Source organism: Dermacentor andersoni, chromosome 4 (assembly GCF_023375885.2).
Source record: "Dermacentor andersoni chromosome 4, qqDerAnde1_hic_scaffold, whole genome shotgun sequence".
Taxonomy (NCBI): Eukaryota; Metazoa; Arthropoda; class Arachnida; order Ixodida; family Ixodidae; genus Dermacentor; species Dermacentor andersoni.
Genome location: NC_092817.1, coordinates 18,106,775 through 18,132,626, shown reverse-complemented (window position 1 = coordinate 18,132,626; position 25,852 = coordinate 18,106,775). Strand labels below are relative to the sequence as shown.

At 45.8% G+C, this 25,852-nt stretch overlaps 1 protein-coding gene across 5 annotated transcripts in view; it reads right to left on the bottom strand.

Moving 5' to 3' along the window:
• Pcf11 (Pcf11 cleavage and polyadenylation factor subunit) overlaps positions 1-25,852 on the bottom strand; it is a 98,858-nt gene that overhangs the window by 10,284 nt on the left and 62,722 nt on the right. For all 5 annotated transcript variants that reach the window (XM_050182594.2, XM_050182597.2, XM_050182595.2 and 2 more), the window contains 4 exons: positions 12,601-13,232; positions 9,518-9,794; positions 2,284-2,467; positions 1,444-1,486 (listed from right to left, as the gene is read on the bottom strand). In XM_050182594.2, the coding sequence (XP_050038551.1) occupies positions 1,444-1,486; positions 2,284-2,467; positions 9,518-9,794; positions 12,601-13,232 (1,136 nt within the window). The remainder of the gene's footprint in view (positions 1-1,443; positions 1,487-2,283; positions 2,468-9,517; positions 9,795-12,600; positions 13,233-25,852) is intronic.

Sequence of the window (25,852 nt, the reverse complement as noted above, 5' to 3'; positions counted from 1 at the left end):
GCGGTGCGGGAAATGACATCTGGGTCGCGCCAGCTTGGGTCGTATTGAGCCCTGGCTGTGGCGAAGCACGTTTCTAGGCCGAGTTTTGCGTCGATTCGCACTTTTTTATGCCCTGTTGCGAGTGCGAAAAGGCTCGTCACTTCTCACAGATCACGCCGACCACGCTGCGAGCTCGCCGCAGCCTATAGTTTAACGAAAACGGACTCTCCGTGTGCCGTGGGACGTAATGTGGGACGTAATTCGTTTCTCCTTCCGCTAGCCACCATACTCCCGCTTTCGCTCTGCTGTCGGCTCTGTCTTGGCTCTGTTTCTGGCCGCGCGCTTGCGTTTTGCGCAGAAAAGCCGTAGCGCCGTCTGCGGACGCCGTTCTACTCACCGATGGCGCAACGTCACTATGAGACCATGATGTCAGTACTCCTCGATCGGAGGGCGGGCGATTTGAACTGCGCTAGAGGTACGCGGACGCTTCAGAACGCATTTTCTCTTAAAATAAGTCTCTCCTTGGCCCGAAACAAGCGTTTCGAGGTTTCTGTGATGGTATTTCAACAGTCCACGTTGACTTAATAGTAACCTTTAGTGTCCCTTTAAGAGGCAGTCCCGTTTAAGTGACTTCCATTTATCGAGATTCCACTGTAATGAAATTTTGATTTAACGAAGCAAATTGCAGTTTTTACCAACTTCATTATATTGGATTTAATTATATTCGACAGGGAACCTGATCATGAGAAGGCAATTCACAGAAGAATAAAAATGGGTAGGAGCACATACAGCAGACATTGTCAGCTCCTGACTGGAAGTTTACTATTATCATTTAGAAGGAAGATGTACAATGTGTGCATTTTACCGGCGCTGACATATGGGGCAGAAACTTGGAGACTGACAAAGAAGCTTGAGAACAAGTTAAGGACCGCGCAAAGAGCAATGGAACGAAGAGTGCTAGGCATAAAGTTAAGAGACAGAAAAAAGAGCGGTTTGAATCAGAGAGCAAACGGGTATGGCCGATATTCTAATTGACATTAAAAGAAAACAATGGAGCTGGGCAGGTCATGTAATGCACAGGTTAGATAACCGGTGGGCCATTAGGGTTACAGAATTGGTGCCAAGAGAAGGGAAGCGCAGTCGAGGATGGCAGAAGACAAGGTGGGGTGATGAAATTAGGAAATTTGCGGGCGCTAGTTGGAATCGGTTGGCGCAAGAGAGCGGTGATTGGAGATCACAAGGAGAGGCCTTCGTCCTGCAGGTGACATAAAATAGGCTGATGTTGATAATGATGATGATGAAGAAGAAGAAAAAAAGAATAAATGATGCTGCTTCAAAGCGCCAGAGACACTGTCCCAGACAATGTATCTCAGACAGTGTCGGTAAACTTCAAGCCGAACTGCAAAGGGCCTTTAATGCAGAGCTGTATTGGCTTAGGCAAAGGAGCATGAGTAAGAGGCATACCTCTTTCTTCCAGATCTTCTATCTCTTCAAACTGAATCCAATCCTGCAAGAATGAGCAAAAGAATTCAAAATGCAGCTGAAACCAGCAAAACAATTGAACACAGCAGCATCAACAAACAAGCAAGAATGCAATTATTAGTATCGTCTTGCAACACTGGCATCCAGGAACACTATCAAGAGTTTTGTTAGAAACAATGAAACAGATGCAAAAAGGTGCCCCATTTCTATCTTTTCTAAGCAACGTTTCAAGGTTTCTGTTATTCCCCCCTATTATTGGTACCCTAAAGTCAGTGTCAAAATGCCCAGTAAATTCAAATGCGCTTTTCCATGAGTGCAAGTTTAACTGTAAATCTCTGTACCAATGCTTACACAAGTTTGTGGGGAATGGAAAACCATAGTAAGACTGGATTTGCTCATTTATTGGGTACACAGCATAGTACTGGAACCTGAGCAGCCAAGACTGAACACACATGTACAGGTCCACCCCTCAATTTCCTGACTGACTACATACAGAGGCTGTGGAAAACTTGAGCCTTTTCATGCTTTTTGTGTAGTGGTACCTTCCACTAGCACCTACCTGCAAGCATCTTGGAAATGAACAGTGCTCTCAGATGCCTAATGTACAAATCGAAAGGCTTTTTTAATTATAAGCACACAGCCTCAAAACATTTCAAGCAATTCTGCAACAACTGCTGCAGCAATATAAAGAAGAGCTTTCAGGGGCATAGAGCATGAACGCAAGGGTTTCACTATGCAATCAGGGCCGAGAAACATCTGAGATACATGTAGAAATAATTAAGTAGTCAGGGAGCTCTATAGCTGCAGACACTGGCGACGCACCTCCACCTCGTAGAACCACTTGCGGGAGAAGGCCTTTCGGGCGCCATCCTTGTCCCTGCGATTGGCCCTGAAGTGCCAGTCCAGGTGCTGCCGATACTTCTCGCACTTCTCATCCGTGAAGCGCAGGCCACAGGAGGCACACTGGGTGCCCACATGCAGGGCATTGATCACACTCTGATGCTTGCTGCGGGGAAACATGACATTCACTGTCATTACATGCATCTGCTTGTCTGCTTGTCAGGGTCAAACACAGCAATAGCACATGATCACTACAATCAAAAGGAACAAATTGAGGAGGCAAGCAGTTAGGGAATGTGCATGCGGCGAGAAGGAAAGGCGAGGAAGAATGTCGCTGCCTTAAAGGGACAGACAACCACTCAGAAAATGAATTGAGATAACCCCACTGATGGAAAGATTGCCTATCGTAGTGGCTAAAACAAGCAATGTTTTTCTCACTAAAGGTCGATTAAATTTTAATTCATCACTAAAAGTCGCAAAAAATTACTTTGGCACCTTACACGGCGAAAACATGAAGATGTATAAGAGGCCTATCACGTGACCTTCTATTAGTGTGCACGGTTCCTGGTCTTTTTATTTGTATTGAAATGCAGTACACTTTTTTCTAAATATTTTTCTAACTTACAATGTGCAGACAGGCCTTCATTTGTAGTGAGTAGAAAAATGGTGCTGCCTTCGCATTAAATGAGTTGGCTTGGCTCGTCTAACAACAGAAGAACGACAGGAGCCAGCCAGCCATGACGTAGGCTCGTACTTGGGGAAAAAGGCGGTACAAACACAGTAAAACCTCGTTAAACCGTACCCGCTTAAACAGTTCGTGTTAAAAGTAGTAAAGTCAAATCCCCGACCCAGCGGCCATTGAACATAATGCATTTTGTATTCAGATAAACCATGCCAGCTTATTGCGCATGTATGGATTAACATGTAGTGTTCCCACATTTTGTCATGCACTCACAGCAGTGCGTCATCCCCATCGGGCGGCCCGGCAGAACAGGAAGCCTCAGAGATCAGAACAGCCTACAAGAGCCCTGTGCATTTGCGCGTGAAGCCACATCAACATCATTTCGGCACCATGCATGGCGCCGTGCCAGAGAGCATTGTGGCGTCGCGCAAGCTAGGACCTGGGTCATTCCGATGCTTGGATAAAGAACACTGGGTGCTCAGCATAGAAGAAAAATTGGGCATCGTTCGTGCTATCGAACATGGTACGAAGAAGTCGGCGGTGGAACGCGACAGCTGGAGATCTACCGTTGACTACAGTGTGTGGCATTTGGAATGCGAAAAAGTTGCTCGACGCTGCTGCGACCGCGAAGAGATGTCAGCTACGAGGTTTGACTTTTTGCCATCGTTGCCTCTGCTGTTGACGAAGTGTCGGCTAGCGACAGTGATGAGGACGACACGGAAAGCGACAGCACGGGCAATTCAGGCCCGACAGTGGCAGAAGCTGCACGTTACGTCAGCCTCAAGAATGCAATCGTCGCGACGAAACAGGGGTGCGATAACGTAACTCTATACCAAATGAAAGTATTCCAAACTCCGGCACCCGGCAATGAAAAAGGCGCCCCAGGACTTCTGCAGCACTACTGCGCACGTGCACGAAGAATACGTAACACCAATGAGGAATCTGCCATGCGAGTGTTTGCCGAGAAGAGGGGGCTGGCTGAAAAGCTGGCAAGCAGCTTCAGTAAGTTTAAGGCCGGTGTCGTCGTCTTAGGCTGCCGCGGCATCAAAAGAAAATAACAATTTTGTCACGCGAAGTGAATAACTACTGCATGTTTTTTTTTGTCTTTTTTTCCCCTTTCATCGCACTCTCTCTGAGTTCCGTTTTCGACAGGTAAGTGGGCTATCTCATGCTATTTCGGTTAAACAGTACTACCGTTTAGTGCGTACTTTTTCCGAGCTCCGGCCAACTACGGTTTAACGAGGTTTCACTGTATAAGAAAGGTCTGTTCAACAACGCGAAGTTATTGTACCAGCTTTTTATTTTCAAAAGTGGTCGAAAAGGTCGAAATGTAGGTGGTTAACCACAGTTACACTCACTTGTGTGAAAGCAGAGCGATGGGAGGCTTTCTCAATTTGCGAGCCGGGCTATCAACATCATTCACTTCTCAGCGTTGCTGGAGGAGGGACTCTTACTTGTTTAGAGACTGCTCAGATTGAAAAATTCTCCTTACTAAATATCCACGCGCTTTTGGAAGTAACCGCAGCAAGTGTAAACACTACAGAGGGTGAGCATTGCGTCCTGCCATAAAAAAACTAGGTCCTTAAATATTGGTTGTCAGTCCCTTTCAGCTTATTCAAGGCTCAAAAGACATGCAACGCTGCCATGAGTACACACCCACTCCCCGCAACAGGCGAGCATAGCATGGTGGAAAATGGTACACAGGTAGCACGATCGTGTAGCTGGCAACAGAGAGGGTCGCTTGCTCACCTAGCGTGGAACGCTTCACTAGGTGCGAAAGGCACTGTGCGTCACAGGGAGTACACACATGCCCCCCTGACAGTTCTAAACGGTGCAGCTTATCAGTATGCTTGGAGTATTCCAGTTTACATGCATGCATTTGGGACAGGACTGGGAGAAATTTCGAATAATGCAGTAATTTGAGCAATGCGGCTTTGTTATAACAAGGACTTACTGTAACTGGAAAGTGCATGTTGCAGTGAAACGCGGGTCTTGTGCCATGGCCGAACAGGCCACACTTCAAAGGAAGTCACTAGGCCCTCGCCGCGGAGAGTGCTAATCAGTCACGAGATGGCGATAACCAAGGTTCCTGCACTAATCTTTGTGCAAAATAAATGCAGGGTTGTATATTTATTAAGTAAATGAATTGTGAACATAAGTAAATAAAATTGGTGGAGTGAGGATTTTATTGTGTTTTGGTACCCTCGATAATTCAACGTTAGGTTAATTCGGACACTTCTTGCCGTCCTATGAAATGCAAATTAACAAGGTTTCACTGTATAGACATCACTCCACGTGATCATACCGAAGCCGAATTTATTGGTATGCTGGTGTCTGCACTTTTCAAAAAGGTGGAAGATCTTTTGCGGCACAGCATTGCATCATCCATACTGCAAGTCATGGCAGCCCAGTGATAGTGGAATGCAACAAAAAGTGATAGTGGAACACACTAACTGGTAGGCATACAAAGAGCAACTGCAGCAGTCAGCCAATACATTAGGCGCTATGGTAGGGGATCTGTCGCAACTACGTTTTAGCAATTCATATGTTTTAGGCGTGCATGCATTAACGAGGCTTTACTGTAATAGTTTGAATAAAATTGCCACCATAAGCCCTCGCAAGGTATATGGTACATCCTAAGAAAAACTCTCAAGCTGAATTTTCTAATAAGATGAGCAGTTCAGGAGTGGTGATGAGATTTTCCAGTGGCACTCGACAATGTTGATTGTGATTCAGGTGATCACAGTGGCAGTGTACTAGCCTTAAGTTAAAAGCGGAAGTGGCCATATAGCAGCACTTTTTTGCGTTGGTTACAGTGGAATCCTGGTTATATGTCCCCTGTTTTGCGACGACCCGGGTTTTATAATGGATTAGTGCAGTCCCGGCGAAGTCCCCATAGAAGCAATGCATTAAATACCCTGGTTATTCGACGCAATGTTACGCCTGAGCCGCGTTATACGACGACCCTCGCGAAACGCGGGACGGAACAGCGGACGAAAGAAAAGTGCCGCGGGTCTCTTTCCTCGCTCCGTCTTTCCGCATGCGGAGCGCTTGACACCGCTTGACCGGTTCGCTCAGGCGCAGCTTTCTTCCCTGCCTCGTCTCATCATTCGTTTCTCTCTCCCCCACCAGCAGCCGCCTGCGACGCTCGCTGTGCTAAAATAGCGCGTTTTCCTCTCCACAATCACTTTCACCCTCTCCTCTTGGCAGCGTCGCCTCTAGACGCGTTGGGGAAGCGTTTCTCTCCTTCCAGTTTCCCAGCAGCCGATCACCGACAAGGTAGTGCGGAGAGGCCTAGGTTTACCGCACATGTTCTTCGTCGTAATCCTAGTGACCAGCGTTCAGCGGAGCTTTTGAGCTGTGTGGAGCAACACGACGCACAATGTCCTGAAAGTGGACAGTTCTGTCGCTCGGCGATAGGCTGAATATTATCGAGGAAGCAGAAAAGCGGCATGGAGTCACGAAAGCCAGCATTGCCCGGGACCTTAAGATACCCGAATCTTTTTTTAAGACGATACTGACAAACAAAGCAGTGATATTGCAGAATGCCAACAAGTTCGGGCTCAAGCGGAAAACGGTAAAAGGAGGACAGCATGAGAAGTTAGAAAAAGTTCTCGTCAAGTGGCTGCATCAAACACAGAGCTCTGCGATCAACGTTGACGGCGCCATTCTAAAAGAAAAGGCGGACCTTGTGGCATTGTGCCTGGGCATCGACGACTTTCAGGCATCGAACGGATGGCTGGATTGCTTTAAAAAACGAAACAGGATTGTGTACAGCTGCTCCTCCAGAGAAAGCACTTCCGTGGACATTTCGACGGTGAACGAGTGAATGCAGTCGCTGCCAGAGATGATTGCTGCATAGAAGCCCTGCAACGTTTTCAACGCCAATGAGAGCGGTATTTTTTACCATATGCAGCCTGAGCAAACCCTTGCGTTTAAGAGTGCCAGCTGTCATGGTTGCAAGCGTAGTAAAGAGTGTGTGACGGCACTATTCTGTGCTAATGAGGAGGGTGCCGAGAGGCTGCCCGGGCTCGTTGTTGGAGAGTTTGCAAAGCCACGGTGCTTTAAGAACTCGAAGACGCTGCCGTGCAGCGACAACTTCAACAAAAAGGCATGGATGACGTCTTCACTCTTCAGCAATATTTTGCAGCAGCTGGATAACAAAATCGGTGCTAAGGCGAGGAAAATATTGCTTTTCGTGGACAACGCACCATGCCACCCACACGATAAGTCCAGCCTGAGGAAGATAAAGGTTTTTTTTTTTTTTTACCCAACTGCACAAGCCGGCTGCAGCCACTGGATGCCGGCATCATTAAGTGCGTCAAGCAAGGGTACCAGAAGCGGTTAGTGCAGCGTCGGCTGGCGGCTATGGAGCACAGCGAGTCGGAAAAAAAGATCACTGTGCTCGACGCCTTGCATTTTTTGCCAGTTCGTGGAACACAGTGTCGCGAAGCACAATCGCTAACTCTTTCAAGCACTGTGGCTTTAAGCGAGAGACTGCCTCCTCTGCTGGGGACACAACAACCTCGATGCCGCTCGAGGCCAATGCAGGCTTCGCCGACGACGATTTCGAGGGTTTAAACCTCACCATGACCCTCGCCGAGTACGTGGAGGCCGACGACGAGGTTGCGAGCTGCAGCGAGGTGTCGCTGGATGACGCCATCGAGGAGGCTTTGCCTAGTGCCGACACCGCTGCGACATCGGGCGAGGACGACGACGCCGCCACAGATGCCATGCCTGTGCCTACCACGTTTGCTGAGGTGCTACGGCACATAGACAGCATCTGGAACTTCATCTGTTCACGCGAAGCTGCAGAGGACCGCCTTTTGAATTAGTAAAATCTTGATGAGGGCTAGTTGGTTCATACTTAGAACTGAGGTGAAACAGCGCGAAAAAAGACTTGTGTCCTCGTCTTTTTTCGCGCTGTTTCACCTCAGTTCTCCTTTTGAAGGTTGCCCAACTCGAGCGAAAGCTCTTGGTTCACGGATCAAACAAGGTCCAAAAGAAACTTACCGACTTTTTTTAAAGTTCGCGCCGGCTGGTGGGAATCGCGGCAGTGGGCATTGTAGTGCCGTAAAGGTTCGTTTGAATAAAGCATGATTGGTACCTGTACTGCAGCATTAATTCTTATCACATTTACTTTCTTGGTAATTTGGGTTTCCAAGCCCTGCAGAGTATGTTAGTAGTTTCCATTGAAGTTTCTCGTAAATCCGTCGCGCGATATAAGTAGTATTTTTATAGGCATAATTTATGTTCGGATTTTACGACGCCTGCATTTTACGACGCTTTTTCACGGTCCTGAGAAAGTCGTATAACCGGGGTTCCACTGTAGTAACACAAATGTTGTTCAATGAGAACTGAAAACGTATGTGCAGCAGTGAAACTACCGTAAAGACCGGAATATAGGTTCAACTTTTTTTCAATAGACCATTGCGAAACGTCGACCCTCGTCTTATATACTGGACATTGGCAGAAAAACTACAGAAGTCTTGCAACAGTGGGCAGATGAAGTAAACAGCTGCCTTCGACATCGCCATCAGCAGCAGCGCAGCGTGGTGACATTGTGGCACCGGCATTTTGCGTTTCCATTGTCACAAAGTTATATTGGTTAAAGGCTGCTTTTTCACATTTTGTTTCAAAATGAGCAGAAGCCAACATCAATTCACTGTTGCCTTCAAGAAAAAGGTGATTGAGTATGCGAAAGCCCACGGCAACCTGGCGGCACAGCGCAAATTTGGAGTATTCGAAAAGAGCATTCGGTAGTGGCGCAGGCAAAAGCAACGTTTTACAACTTGCAGCAACCAAAAGAAAACGTCATTTCGTGGGCGGATTGCAGCGGACCACAGAACTGGAAGACAAGGTTGCGGAGTTCGTCCGGGAGCTGCGTGTAAGGTGGGATGCATTCGGCCTGTGACTGCCGAAGGCATCCGTTTGAAAGCGGTAGAGATCACGCGCGCCTATGGACTTGGCAGCAAGAAGCACTCGTCATCCAACTCTAGTTCGGACGACTCTGATCAAAGGCGTTGCTCTGATTCGGAGTAGCACTTGCGCACTTCATGCCCTTCTGTGTACTGTACACCTGGCCAATTTTTAACAGTATCGCGCGACCATCGACCCGCGTGTTTATCAGCACCTTATTATCACTGCACGGAGCGGCGAAATAGCGAAAGTAAGCGCATGTGTACACATGGGCATATCTCATTTGTTTCGCCGCTCAGCACCATTAATAAGGTGCTGACAAGCACACGGGTCGATGGTCGCGCAATACTGTTAAAAACTTAACCAGGTGCACATGCGAGCAGCGTTTAAATAAATACTGCCACCATTGTGCAACCAGCTGAGTCGCATTTGTTTCAAGGTAAGGGTGTCTTTCAGTACTTTTGCCATTGAAAAAGATTTTTCTTTTTCATTTTTAGAATTCGTTAGTTGGGGGATCGACCTATATTCCAGTCCGACCTATAGTCCAGTTTTTACGGTATGCACCGACAAGTGGGCAAACCACGCATCATGCCTGCAAAGGTGACAAGCTCTTACATCTTCAGTTGGTCTGTCCTGGAGAAATTGAGCAGCGGGATGCCTTCGATAGGTTTCTTCGGCTCCTGTCTAGCGTGCTCTCCTCGTGCCCTCCTCCTTTTCTTCTTCTGCAAGTGGCCACCCGTTGCCATTGGTTGGTACTGCTCTGCAGACTGGCTCGCTGCTGCATTCCCATTGCCCGTACTTTGCTTGAGGATGCCTGCAGCAACCAGCTTGGAGAAGAGTTCGCCCACGTTCACATCCAAAGCCGATGGTTGCGGTGGAGCAGCAGTTGGATCTGGAAGAAAATGTGCCACCGCATGAACACAGTGGCATAGATCTGTGGAACCAATCTGAATTGACTAGAAGGATGCACAAGCAATCTGTTCACTAAACGACTCTACAGCAATATAATAGAGGAAAAACTTAATTCTCCAGTGACAGCAGGGTCTACAGTACCCAAACTTAACTGAGAGTGCAATGCCTTAGCCAGTGAGCTATCATCTGAGTGCATGCAAGAACATTTTATTTATGGTGTCTGGTGCACATATAACAGCCTCGGGAGCTTGTCTGGGCAAGTAGGAGGTGGCTACGCATTGATTTCATAGGCACAGGCTGCATTAGAAACCTTTTGTGCACTGCAATATGACAGCTGCAAATGAATGAGAAGAATAAACAAAAGTAATCTAAAGAAGATAATGCCCGTGCCAACTGTGTAGATGACAAAGATGCTGATAATGTTGAACATGAGAGCAACACTTTGTAGGCAAGGCCCTCCTTTTTCCTAAGGTTGCCTAATGACTCAAGCAAAAACAAGCCTGCATAATCAAGTAGGTCAGAAAACTAGACATATGCGATGACCTGCAGCATTTATGGAGCCACAGTCCTGGTTGATTCTGCCGAAACTACCATCCTGCACCAACACCTTGCTCAAGGAAAAAAGAGAAATTCAGTAAAACTTCTGCATCAATGGATGTTATCCAAGAAAACATTTGGTGCTCATACAATCAAAGCTCAATATAATGAACACGAATATAATTAATAAGTGTTTCTTGCCATTATCAGCAAGCAACAAATGAGCAAGAAGTGCTCATTTAATGACATTTTGATATAAACTAATGACGTGCCCCAATGATGGCTGTAATATAGACCAAAGTGAGCCGTGATTCATAGTGACTACACCCTAGCATCTCCGAAGATTTTATTTAACATCCATGATGCTATGCTACATAAAAGTACAAGCACACTGGACTGAGCGCATCACTAGTTATCTCTAATTACTCGGCGTTATCATTGAACAATGATACCAAAAATTCTAATTTTATGAGTTTGATTGATACCAATGACGACATCCACTAATGAAAGCTACCAATGTCATTCTGAATATAGTGGTTAATGATCAGTAGTGACTCAATCCCAGTGTCAATGAATTACCATAACTGAATTGCTGTTTAAATGACTTCATTTCATGTCCATGACACTATGCTGCGTGAAAATAGAAGAGTGCTAAAGCGAGCGCATCATTATTGACCACTAATGATTCGGCATTATCATTTGGAAATGATAAATGCTCGTTTTATGACAGTTTAATCGACACCAATGGTAACAAGAATGAATGAAAGATGCCACTCTCAGAGAAAATAGGCGATTCAAAATCACTAGTGACTAAGCACACCCATTCCTATTAGTCATGGTTGAATCTCTCGTTTTATGACATTTCATTTGATATCCATGATGTTATAGCATTCAAAACAGCAATAACATTGAATTGAGCATAGTAACTCATGTTCACTAATGACTAGGCCCTATCAGTTAGGTGCATCATGCAGTTAATTGCTAATTTCATGAGAATCAGAATAGTGTCAATGACAATGTGTTCGATTGAAGGCTACTGAGAGCGATAGAAAAAGGGATTCATATTGACTAGTGACCAAGGTCTACCCCTGCCCAGTGATCGCCACTGAGTCACTTATTCATGTTTCAGATGATAACCATGATGACATGCTACCTGCGTCACTAAATCTCTTAACGATCCAATGCTGACGCTTCTTAAAACTTGTCTGCAAGAATATCCGTCTTCTGAGTTGATCTCAAAACACAAAAAAGAAAAGCGCCGAAAGATTGTCATTGGTCACATGGGAGAAACTCTGTTTGGAATATAAACAGAAACACCTAAAATTTTCACAAAATTTCGATTGCCTTGAAACCCAAAGTTTTTGAAGTGTGTTATGCTTGGGTTAAATTCACAGGCATCTGGATTATTTTGGTCGGCGTTTGGATTAAATTTAATGCTGCTTGGATTAAACTGAGTGACTCTTGGATTAAAATGACTGGTAGTTGGATTAGATTGAGCGGGAAAACCTGTAGTACTGCTGTGGCTTCCGGCTTATGCTATGATGACGCAATTAGGTACTGGGGGTGGATAGTTTACACAAGCTACATTTCAAGTCAGATACACTCGAACCTCATCATAACGAAGTTGAAGGGGAGCCACAATTACTTCGTTATATCCATTATTGTCATTTACTGCCTTATATATCCACTGGGGTACACAATTGTAAACATCGAAATAGGAAGACAACATTGCAGCCCATGGAACTGCTACATGGCCACACATGCAATGAAACTCCACTAAAACAACAAAAGAATCTTCAGCGTGTGCAACACGTGGCTTAGCACCCGACGTGACAGCATTTAGATAGCTGCTTCTGTTCTATTGTGACGATCTGTCACGTCTGCTTTCCACTTGGCTTGTCGTGGTTGAGCAGCACGAGGCACATAGCACTGTGATCAAGATTGCAGGTGAACTTCGCCGCGCTGGCTCGGTACGCGGTAGAGCGATGTACTCGGCAAGCAACGGTGGGGCATTTTTTCATTTTAGAGACAAATCTAGTTCATTACATCCATTGGTCGGACAATTTCCCTTTGTTAAAATGAGGTTTTGAATACATGGATCTCTAAGGGGATTTCAAGGGGAATTTCATTTACTTTGTTATATCCATTATTTTGTTACATCGTGTTTCATTATAACGAGGTTCGAGTGTTTAAGCCCATTTGAGTTATCAATGCAAAAAAAAAAGTTTGCCAAAGCAGGCAGCGCATACCTTGTGATGGCGACTGCTGGGCCGCGTGGCCATCCACCTGCACTGCCGGAAAGGGGCTTGGCAGAGTGACTGCTGGCATCTGTGACATAGTTGGCGGTTGCACTGTCGTCTGCAAGGCAGGCGGCTTTGTCAGAGTTTGTTGAATAGGTTGCTGAAGGGGCTGTTGCATCGGCTGTTGCATCGGCTGCTGCATCGGCTGCTGTACCGGTTGCTGCATTGGCTGCTGCATTGGCTGCTGCATTGGCTGCTGCATTGGCTGCTGCATTGGCTGCTGCATGGGTTGCTGCACTGGTTGCTGCATTGGCTGCTGCATTGGTTGCTGCATTGGCTGCTGAAGTGGCGGCTGTAGGGGTTGTTGCATTGGCTGCGGCTGGCCTGCTGCAACCATGAATACAGGCTGCCCTCGAGCTGCTGTCTCAGGCCCCACTAGGTGTGGCCTGGTCACCGTCATGGAGGGTGGTGCAAGTGGAGGAGGAGGAGCTAAGCTCGATGCAAGAAGGGCCTGAGGGGGTGGCGGGGGTCCACCAAGTCGAGGTGTCCCCATTGGAGGAAGGCCTGGATCCCCAGCAGTAAAAGGTGGCCTGCATGGCGGGAACTGTGGCTGCAGGAAGCCTGGTCGAACTTCACCAACCCTGAAAACACATTCATGCATGAGATGGCAGCAATGAGACGTTGACTGGAGCAGGGTCCCCATCCAGGGTGGTTCAGCAGATATAACACCCGTAATCACAATGTTTTCATTCCCAAAGAGACAGAACACATAAAATACTAATGTACTTCAGACAGTAATATTTCCGTTTATGTTAAAAACTTCAGGCAGCAAATATAATTCTGGAACCCTTCATTATGATGCTACACATAGCATATGAATTGCTTTAGGGTGTCAGAACTCGGCAATTAATCAACAACACCCAACATCATCAGAAGAAAGCAATGACACGTGTTTACTAGCAATTGTGCAGCAGGAGACAGCTATCATGCATAGCAAACCCAAATCAAGCCAAGGAAAAGCCATATAATAGCACCCAATGATTATAGCAACCCGCCATGGTTGCTCAGTGGCTATGGTGTTGGGCTGCTGAGCCCCAGGTAGTGGGATCGAATCCCAGCCACGGCGGCCGCATTTCGATGGAGGCCAAATGTGAAAACACCCATGTACTTAGATTTAGGTGCACATTAAAGAACGCCAGGTGGTAAAAATTTCCGGAGTCCTCCCCTACGGCGTGCCTCATAATCAGAAAGTGGTTTTGGTACGTAAAACCCTATAATTTTTTTGTAATTGCAGCAGCTGATCATTGAACACCACAGAATGGCACTGTGCAGCATCATGTGATTAGTTCAACATTGCTTTCTCTACCAGTGGAATGGGAACTGCATCTGGCACTCACGTTTCCTTCTTCTCAAGTACTCTTGCCCCGCGAAGCATACAACACAATCTTTGCACACCTGGCACTAAAATTCATTACGAAAAGCAATGTGTTTCTTAAAACACACCTTCAAAGCTGCATGCAGTGCTTCTACCTTTGCTACATTTGCAACATTTTCAGGCAACATGCTGGGGCTACATTTATGATCAATCGCTTTTGGTGACATCAATTTACAGAGAGCACTATTTAGTTAAAGGGGCGCTGAAATACTTTTTATCTAAGTCGAGAAATGCATTTCAAGTTAAAATAGACTACTTCAGAAATACTTTGCGGCAAAAAGTACTTCAATGCATTCAGCAGAAGTGGAGTTATTGGCAATCAAATCTAGCCTTCACGGTGCTCCTAATCCTTCTTCAACTATACTTCCGACTTTGGTGCCTACGATGTGCTAAACTAGGAGGCTATCCCTCAACTTGTAATTGTGTTCACAGTGTTTCGGCCATTTGCTGTGCTACAGTGTGCTAGAGCTATGTGCAGCTGTGTTTTCTTGCACTGAGGGGTAAGTATTTCTTTCACACATATCTCTATGGAATTCACACAATTTTCAAAGGTCAAATGAAATGGCGCCTTTATGTTCGCTCACGCAAGTAGGTCCGCAGCACCCACATCGGTCAAGCGATGGATGCCCTACTGTGAACTCGCATTGAAAGGATTCCTAATGTAACGAGCTTCGACCATGGTGGCGACACACCTCGAATGTGTAACTCGGGAAGCAGATGACCTGTGCCAGTGAAATGCTGGTCCTTGGGCCGACTCACCACACGCTTGGAACCACGTCACCTACAGAGACCACTCAGAGTATGCTGTTGTCCTCGGTTAGCCACAGCGAGCTCAGCAAGCGGGTGTGTCGCACCTACATGCAACTGTAGAGGCAAACTACGTTTTCTATCTGCATGGCAGGGCTGGAGACCAGCTTTGCCCTGCAACAGCTTGACCAATGGATAGTAGCCACATCCAAATTGCGCATTTTGAAGCACTGTCAACGGCTCAATATGAAGCGATGTCTGCCAAGGTGCCAGGAGCATCCAAATGTGAGCCCGCACTGGCAAGTGTATATGTGGTCTGACCTTATGTTTCAGCTTGTTGAGTGTTCAAAACAAATCGAAATTATCGAGATTTAACGGCTAGGACACCGGTAAGCAGTGTGGCCAAATGTTCATTCCTATACGAGTGGTTGCGCTGCACTCAAGCGTGAGCAGACAATAGTCGGCGTCTTCAGGAAGTATGAATTCTTATCGGAATTCGAAATGCAGATTTTTGCTTGCTTCAGCCTGTTTAACAAATTGAGTCAATAAATATACACAGTAACAGAAGAAAACGAACTGATCCAAATACCCTTCTTGATTGATGTCAGCTATAGGCCAATAGAAGCAATCTATAGGAATCTGCTAAATGACGAAATATGGCAGTTGCAGGCAGCTTCACAGAGGGTAAAGAGAAGGCTTTATTTGAAAAGAAAGTGTTTGAGAAAAATGTGACTTCGCACTGCGCTTCCGAGCTCGACTTGCTGCACACAACTGCAAAACTTGGCTACGATATTCACAGCAGCGTATGCTATAAAGCAGATATTCTTTTTCACCAAGCTCAAGGGGTGGTTCAGGGCCCTTTCATACCAACGGGAGTGAACTTGACAAATCACACTACAGTCACCAACTGATTTTTCAGACTCCGAAATTCTGACATGCTCGATTATTCGGTCTGCTTCGCGGAACCACCATTCTCCCCATAGACCATAATGTATAACAACTGCAGAAAGTTCAGACACCTTGCAACCTCTCATCTGATTTTTCGGACACTTCTTGAGCCAACTCGATCGATGGCACTTGCCCCCACTGACTCTGACCGGTGCATGGTTAGACTTGCTGAATGCCATTTTTGTTTTGAACTGAGCCTCCTTGCTGTCCCACGAGGCGGCGCTACTGAAAATCCCCGCCCATCATCATCGTTTCTGCCTGGTTCGGTAGAGTGGCTATAAGTGAATACAGCAGTCCCGGTCTCAGCTTAGTAAGCCATGTCAAGGCAATCCAGCAGCTGATTTGTTTCTTTCTTCGTGCACGACGCTGCGAGTAGGCAACATTCTTAGTTTGTGCGAATGGTGCCGGCGTGACAGCGCAGTAGTGTTTGTTTTGTGTTCTGTGTTGAGGTTGCGGTGATCGAACGTGGCATACGGAAACATCGCATCAAGTGTCCAATGGTGCAGGTACTGCCTGCGCACACTGCACTGGGGAATGCTGGCAAGCGTGGTACTAAATGTACCACAACGTCAATGGCAAAAAAGATCGCCATTGTGCAGCAAGTCCTGAGCAGCCGGTCTCAAAGCGGAGTTGCTCAAGAATCTAATATTTCAAAGCAGACGGTCTCAGATTACATTCGAAACAAGACGAAGATTCTCAACGAAGCAACGAAGTCTTCCTCCAGCTTGGAAAGGAAAACTTTTAGAGATGGCAGCCACCCGAAGCTCGAAGAAGCCCTCCACATGTGGTTGTGTGCTACGGTTGCCAAGCGGATTCCTGTGTCTGGAGACTTGAAGCTGAAGGCAGAGATGCTCGCTCTCCGGATGAACATCGAGGGCTTATGTTCCATGCAGATGGCTCCATAACTTCAAGAAAAGGTATGACCTAGCATTCAAGAGGATGTGTGGCAAGAGTAGTGCCGTCGACCGGACCCTTGTTGCAAATTATCGCTCGGAGACTCTGGAGTCGCTGTTGTCCCAGTTTTCGCCAGACTATGTTTTTAACTGCGATGAAACAGCTCTATTCTATAAGATGCTGCCTGATAAGACCCTTTCTGAGTCTGGCGATCCCTGCCATGGTGGGAAGCATAGTAAAGAGCGCGTCACCATAATGGTAGGCAGCAACATGTCAGGGACAGAGAAGCTTCAGTTTCTTGTGATTGGTAAATGAAAAAGCCCGAAGTGTTTCAAGGGAGCGAAGTTGCTGCCCGTGTGGTGTGAGGCCAACACAAAAGCATGGATCACGCAGAAGCTCTCAGCGACTACATCCACAAACTCGACAGGAAGTTCAAGTCGCAACACCGGAAAGTACTGCTTTTTGTGGATAAATGCGGTGCACGTGGTCACATCCATGATCTCGAGTCCATCCGCTTGGAATTCCTGCCACCCAACACAATGAGTGTCCTCCAGCCCATGGACCAGGGCATTATAAAAAATTTGAAGGTCCTCTACAGAGCACGCCTCTTGAACAGCATGGTCGTCTGCGTCGACGCCGGCAAGCACTACGCTGTTAGCTTTCTGTCGGCAATAAACATGCTTGCGGATGCCTGGAAAGTGGTGGCCCCTGCCACTCTACAGAACTGCTTTCGGCACACTGGATTTGTTGTAACCGATGAAGTGGGTGCCATGGAGAACCCAGATCTGTCGCCTTCCGATGTGCTCCCTACTGAAGCCGAAAATGTTCTTCGAGACCTGCGCAGTGGTGGCATTGCGATTCCGGACACTGCCTCATTTGACAGTTTTACAGATGCTGACAGTGCCGTACCGACATGAGCAGAACTTAACGACGACGAGATCATTCGTCAGGTTTCTGCTGCCCCGCCGAATGATGAGGCAGAGGATGACGCACCACGTGCACCGCTGCCATCGCACACGGAGCTTGTACAAGCAGTGATTGTGCTTTCAGCCGCCTATAGTGACTGCATGACCCTCTCCGAGATTCAGGCTGATCTGATTGTGTGTAAACGGAACAGTGTGCAACAGCGCATTCACGATTTCTTCGAGCCTACTGCCACACCCGAATAAGGGCTTGGAAATAAAGGATTTTTTTTTTCTGAGTCTGTTTTTTTTTTTTTCGGTTTATTCGGACATTTCTGCGGTCCCCATGAGGTCCAAATAAACGGTCGGCGACTGTAATGGAGAGGCACGTTTCAAGTTAGCATTACTTTCATGCATTGTTGTCAACTACCTTGATGGCCAGGACATCTGTAACAGTGCAATTGTCATATATAAACTGAACACTTCTCACTACAGTGGGGCATCGTAACACATGCTACATCACACGAAAGTTGAGAATAGCAAATCATACAATGAGCATGAGAAATCGTGGACCTACATAGACTTTTCTTTTTGTTGACACCTCAGAAAATTAAATCTTTTTAAAGCAGACCTTTCAAATTTACCCTGCCCTTACTTTAAATAACCACAAACGTCTTTACTTCCAAGCCAAGCCATTCGCATCATTACTTGGAGTCCATGCGATTACTATATTACCTCAGTGTATCAACAGCTGAATATATTGCGTATAGAGGATCTAATCAACTATAATCTCAGTAATCTTACATATCAAATTATTACGGATCACAACCTACTTTTGTTTATTCACAGAGAAGATTTACTCAATACTAACGTAACAAGATTTGCATCAAAATAAACTTTCTTTTCTTTTTCTTTTTTTCCACAAAAGAGAGAACAAATTACGGCGGTCATATTGTTGCTTTTGAGGCATTAAACAATTCAATACGCTGTTATGTAAAACTTATGTCGAGTTTATCAGCATTCCAACATAATTTTCTATCTTTTATTTCTTCAGTTTCAGATGATTAATAAATGAGTTTTGTTCCCACTGCAGTTTACCATGGTCAACTGCTTTACTAAACCCTTCAAGCATGTTTGACGAGCCTAGCTAGCCAACGTGATACTGGTAAATTTTGATTTGGACAAGCTGAGCCCGTCCCGAGCATTATTTTCATTTTCGAAACAATATGGACGAGCAGCGTGCATCCACTAATTTTATCTTCTACTACATAGGTAACTGCACAGTGTAAGCACACGAAAGTTGTGTTTATTGCGACCTTTGTGCTCTACTACACAGACTGCAGCACTCTTTTAGTGCTCGAAGGCCATATTTGGCTGGTCTTTGTGTACCACTACATAGGAAGCAGCAGTTTGTAAGTGCTCGAAGGCCGCATTTATTGTGGTCTCTGGGCTCTACTACGTAAATGGCAGCGCTTTGTCAGCGCTCAACGGCTGCATTCTTGAAATTGCACATTCCAGGTCCCTTTGAGTAGCAGGTCAGATGGTAGATGGTGCGAACTCTGTCACAAAGCTCTGTGTGCCATTTCATGCCTCATGAAATATCACACAATCCGTTACCCACTTTAGCAATGGAAAAATTCTTGAAAACTTTTCTGTGGTGCCGAAGTTTGCTTTGCAGAACAGTTGATTTTGAAGCACTCTAAATTAAATAATTTTTCTTGTTTCCAACTATACCATTTGCAGCAATGAGAAATACATGTATACTACAGTCGATTGTGGATATATCGAACTCGAAGGGGACTGCGAAATAGTTTGATCTGACATCTCTGCACGACTCTGACAGTTTCCAGAGATCGTGAAAAGCAGGACTTCCTTCTCCAAATCTGTACCAAAAGCAGAAAAGCTTCTTTCTCACAAACGCTGCAAGTCACTTGCGCAGCGGAATGGTCTTTTACATACTGATCGCAACGATAACCCTAATAGATTGCGTTGCTCGAAGGCTCAGAGAACAAACCCCGGTTCACCTTGCGCACGTCGAAGTGCTTGATGCGCCTTTTTACCTAAGATATAAATGGACACACCACGGAAGCAAACCAGCTTGTATAGATATGTGCCGTGCCACATTTCCACTGCAATATGTTGATACCAACAATATGCTGTTTAACCGGCCAATTGTGTGTTGGGTTTCATAATTGACTTCCTGCTGGAATCAGCCGCCCTCACTCTTTGACCACCCTAAAAACTCTGCACATCTCTATGTACTTGCATGCCAGTCAGCGTACAGACACCTCACGGTTGGTACGTCTCTTCTTGCTCATCCCTTGGCATCCAGCCTTCACGTCGGTGACTGCCGACACTACACACATGCTGTTAGTTTTGAAAGTGGCTTTCAGCTTGTAGCGCATCAGAATCCACTGCCACTCCTGCATAACCAAACGAGCTTGAATGAAATGCATTCAGTGCGGACCCACAACTCACACATCGATAAGCATTGCGTGCCGCTGTTGCAATGGAGGGTCGTGCCGTGAAGTGCGCATGTGGCATGCGTTGCTTTTGTTCAATTCAAACTGTGATGTAAAGATCAGTCCAAGTGAAGGTTTAAGTTGGATTCGTTTTGACCGCCTGCATAATCCCGATCTTGCTTTTTGTGCAGTTTATCGCTCGGTCTGGCACGTGGCTACAACCTTCGGATCCAGCGATCACCGGCTGTCCATCACCAGCGTTGCTGACGGTCCCGATCTTCAATAATGCGTCCTCATGTCATCAGTTCTGCTTTACCGGGCACATTCCTTCCATGGTCAGCGGGTCGACAACACTGCTGGCGACTGCAGCGACGCAGGAGGATATAAGAGCACTGGAAATCCTACGCCCCTTCAGTGGGCACGGTGGAGCGGCAGCCATGCAGTCGCTCAAAAGCCCGACCTTGCTTTTTGTGCAGTTTATCGCTCGGTCTGGCACGTGGCTACAACCTTCGGATCCAGCGATCACCGGCTGTCCATCACCAGCGTTGCTGACGGTCCCGATCTTCAATAATGCGTCCTCATGTCATCAGTTCTGCTTTACCGGGCACATTCCTTCCATGGTCAGCGGGTCGACAACACTGCTGGCGACTGCAGCGACGCAGGAGGATATAAGAGCACTGGAAATCCTACGCCCCTTCAGTGGGCACGGTGGAGCGGCAGCCATGCAGTCGCTCAAAAGCCCGATCTTGCTTTTTGTGCAGTTTATCGCTCGGTCTGGCACGTGGCTACAACCTTCGGATCCAGCGATCACCGGCTGTCCATCACCAGCATTGCTGACGGTCCCGATCTTCAATAATGCGTCCTCATGTCATCAGTTCTGCTTTACCGGGCACATTCCTTCCATGGTCAGCGGGTCGACAACACTGCTGGCGACTGCAGCGACGCAGGAGGATATAAGAGCACTGGAAATCCTACGCCCCTTCAGTGGGCACGGTGGAGCGGCAGCCATGCAGTCGCTCAAAAGCCCGATCTTGCTTTTTGTGCAGGTTAGTAAACCCCCCTCTCTCTATTGTAAGCGGACTAGCAACGTCTGCCTGCTGCTCCTACCGTGCCCAAGTGTGCTCTTTCAGTGCTTGTGCGAATGCGTATTTGTTACGAAGCTCTTAATGTGTTGCGGTGACGTTGAACTCAACCCTGGTCCTACTAACAAAGAAATACTTGATGCTATCACTAAACTTTCTGAAAACGTTGACCACCGTCACGTTGAGCTCAAGGCAGCTCTCGACGACTTAAAGACAAAGCAGGAGGTCTTAGTACAGACCGTCGCTAATCTATCAGTAAGATTATGCGCGGTTGAATCCTTTGTCGAATCATTCGACGGTTCTGCAGCTCTTAATGATGCACCACGTCTAATCACCGAAGCTGTCAGAATGGAAGGCCAGGCACTCAATTCTCGACTGGACGATCTTGAAGACAGGTCGAGACGAGATAATCTATTGTTCTTTGGAATACCGGACTGCCCGACTGAGACATGGGCTCAGTCAGAAGGCCTTGTTCAAGACGTTTTGTCTCGTCACCTTAAAATACAAATTTCCGACTCGGAAGTTTCCCGAGCACACAGATTAGGATCCTACACAGATAAAAAGACTCGGCCAATTATCATCAAGTTTTCGTCGTCTAAAGTCAGGGATGCAGTCTGGGCGCAGAAATACAAGCTCAAGGGGACTGGTGTATCAGCTAGCGAAGATTATTGCAGAGCTACGCGAAACTCGAGGAGGAAACTAACAGAATTTGCAAAGGTAGCCGGGAAGACGTACTCTCTTCGCATGAATAAACTAATCATGGACAAAAAAACGTACGTGTACTGCTCAGTAAGTAACAGCGTACGCGAAATCGCTTCAGCACGATCAGTGGATACGCAAGATAGCGCTGGTACTGTAACTGCACGTGCTGGCACTTCCAGTGCATCATAGCTATGCCCGCCCAGATCCTGCGCAAAAGACGCCTCTATTTTTCTTTCCAATATACGGAGTATTCTGAATAAACGCGTGGAATTGTCTTCCGCTATTGATTCCTGCTCTGCTGACATTGTTGGTCTAACGGAGACTTGGCTTTCTGCAAAAGTTAAAAATGAAGAAATTTTGGACTGTGAAAAGTGCTACAAATTTTACCGATGTGATCGTGATTACCGGTCTGGTGGTGGTGTTCTGCTGGCGGTTACCGATAGTCTTGCTTCCCATGTTATTCCAATTGTATCCTCGCTTGAGCTTGTGTGTGCGCGCGTGCTCATTGATTCTCGCGAAATAATTTTTTGTGTCTGTTATCGGCCACCAACTGCATCATTATCGTTCTGTAATGGACTGCACGATGTTGTCAATCAGCTGTTCGTCCGATACCCAAAATCGCCCCTCTTCTTACTTGGCGACTTCAATTTTCCTGACATCAGATGGGAACGAGACTCGGTTTCCTTAAAACACAACTCAGCCGAAAGCAAAGAATTTTTAACTTTTTGTCACGACTTCAACTTAACTCAGCTCGTTCACTTTCCCACTCGCATAACTTCCACTTCCGCTAATATTCTAGACTTAATACTTACCACTACACCCGACCTAGCTACCGCCTTAACTCATTCACCGGGAATTAGCGATCACTCGATAATTCACTTCACTCTACGGGCAAAGATTTCTAAGAAGAAAAAAACTAGGGTCATCCAAGACTACGGCAAAGCAGACGTAACTGGAATGAATGGGGAATTTCAGGTCTTTGCTGATCGGTTTTTCGCCGGTTTTGAGCAGCGATCGGTTGAGGATAACTGGTTGCTTTATAAAAACAAACTCTTGTCTCTTATTGATCGTTTTGTACCTAAAAGGAAAGTTTCATCATGTACTCGCTCACCATGGTTCAATAACATGTTAAAGCGCATGCGCAACAAAAAGAAGCGGATATTTCGACGCGCAAAATTCACAGCCAGAATAGACCACTGGTCTTGCTATCAAAAATTTAACAGAGAATTCTGTACTGCGCTCTCAAAAGCCAAGAAGGAATTCCTTGATAAAACTCTTCCTTTGCTACTTCGTTCTAATCCCCGTAAGTTTTGGAGCATTATTAACGGTACTAAAACGACACACATTCAGTTAATCCAATCTGATGTCCCAGTAATTCAAAGCGAATGCTGCAATGTTCTGAACAATGTGTTTGCTACTCATTTTCATAAGAGCACTCCCACAGTATTTCCGCATATACCAAGAACCAACTTCTTCCCAATGGATTATATCGCTATTGATGCAGTTGGTGTCGAAAGGCTGATTGTCAACTTAAAAGTGTCTTCGTCGGCCGGTCCAGATTGTATTTCATCAAAAATGCTGAAGTGTACACAAGTTTATTCTGCACTGATATTGTCAAAGCTTTTTCAACAGTCATTACAGATGTCTACACTGCCCTCTGATTGGAAGATAGGGAAGGTGGTCCCTGTGCATAAATCTGGTGATGTACATTCCCCCAATAATTACCGCCCCATATCATTAACATCCATTCCAGTAAAAATTCTAGAGCATATAATATACTCGCACCTCATTGAATTCCTGGAGTCCAATTCCTTCTTCAGCATTTATCAGCATGGATTCCGTAAGGTAGTTTCGTGTGAAACGCAATTGTTATGTTTTACTAACGACTTGTTCATTAACGCGGATCATGACTTTGATACTGATTGCATATATTTAGATTTTGCTAAAGCATTTGACTCCGTTTCACACGATCTACTTATCTTCAAGCTTAATCAACTTAACATAGACCCCAATGTACTTGCATGGATTAAGGAATTTCTCTCTAACCGTAGTCAGTATGTGACGGCTAACGACTTCTCTTCACGTAATTCTGCCGTAACATCTGGTGTCCCGCAAGGGTCAGTTTTGGGCCCTCTGCTCTTCTTGATTTATATTAATGATCTTCCTACTTGCCTTTGTTCCTCAACTGTCCGACTGTTTGCAGATGACTGCGTGGTTTACCAGAAAATTACTAACCATGACGATTATCTCAATCTGCAACGTGATCTAGATAGGGTATTTGAATGGTGCAGTCAATGGCTCATGACACTTAATACAACTAAATGTAAAAGTATGCAGGTTTCTCGCCACAGCACTAATCACTGTCCGCGTACTTACCGCCTCAATAATATTCCATTACCATCTGTTGACAGCTATAAATACCTTGGTGTTCACATTTCTTCTAATCTATCGTGGAATACGCATGTAGAATTTGTAACTAACAACGCCAATCGCATGCTTGGTTATCTGCGTCGAAACTTTTTTGATGCCCCATCGTCCCTGAAGTTAACACTTTACAAAACCTTGGTACGTTCTAAATTAGAGTACGCATGCGCCATATGGGATCCTACTCAGACTACACTCATTCAAACTCTTGAAGCCATTCAGAATCGCGGCGCACGTTTCATCTTGTCGAATTATTCACGTCATTCCAGTGTCACATCTATGAAGAAAACCCTAAGCTTGCCTGACCTTTCGTTGCGTCGAAAGTCAGCTCGCCTTAGCCTTTTTCATAAAATCTATTATTATAACGAGATGAAGGACGTTTTGTTCCAACCACCTCATTACATATCTTCAAGGACCGATCATCGCTTCAAGGTGGGGCTACCTTCTTGTCGCACAAAATTGTGTAATGACTCTTTTGTTCCTAGAACAAGTGTCGCATGGAACCACCTCCCCTCCACAATCGCCAGCATTGCTGATGACCACCAGTTCAAGATCGCTTTACAAGACGCCTTGTAATACTTCTGTTTGTTTGTTTGCTGCACGCCTTGCCATTTCTTCCCCACTCCTTTCTGTAGTGCCTTTGGGCCCTGAAAGTATTTTAAATAAATAAATAAATAAATAAATAATACTAAATTGGTGTTGACAGAAATTAAGCTCTTGTCTACAAGAGAAATCCGGCAGCGCAGCATGTCCAGCTTGACATCCCATGCCCAGCGCCACTCAGTGATTGAGTGTCTTATGAACGCGTATCGGACCGGTAGGCCTTTCGTGTTTCTTGAATCGGAGTGACGACCTGCTCTTGCCGGTAACGACCGGTTACAGTTTGCCCGAACCATCCATATCCACAGTAAGCAAAACTGAGAGCACCATGCTACTTCTTCCTCTGTTGCATGCACTGCCCTTCAGAGTGTATCTCTTGTTTGATAGCATCTGCCAAAACAGTGACATTTCAAATGTGCCGGCATTGAAGATTTACAAAACACGAGAAGTCATCGTTTCACTGTTAGGAGGAACGCACTTACGTGGGTGCGACGTAGCACAGCGCAGAGTTCAATATAGCGAATGTGGTGAATGGGAGTTCAATGTACGCGTAGTACATCATTATACTTTTGCATGGGATTTTCAAAGGGATTATATAACTGCCCGATATAAACAATAATTTTATATATCCGAGTTTGCTGTATCCGGAATCAGCTGCATACAGTCACCAACTGATGTTGGACTGCGATAGTTCACATATGATTGATTATTTGGACAGCTCCAAAACACTACTACTAGCCCTGTAGAGAATGTACTAGAAGGACACCAAAATTTAGACATTTTACAGCGTGTTGTGCAATAATTCATACTCTGACTGCATGACCATGTGCATTAATATGACTGCCGTGTCAAAAAAGCTAAAATGACTAAAATAACTATATATAGTAGCTAGTAAAATAGCTATATTTTCATTTTGAGACACTGCCAACAAGGTCAAAACCCATGTCACTGGCACTCCAGGAAACCAACTAGTGGAGTCTAAGTAAACTAGTAGTCGGCCATGAGAATTCGGCAGATGCATTGAGTATACTTTCATCTATCTGAAGCAACAGTATGACAATGGTT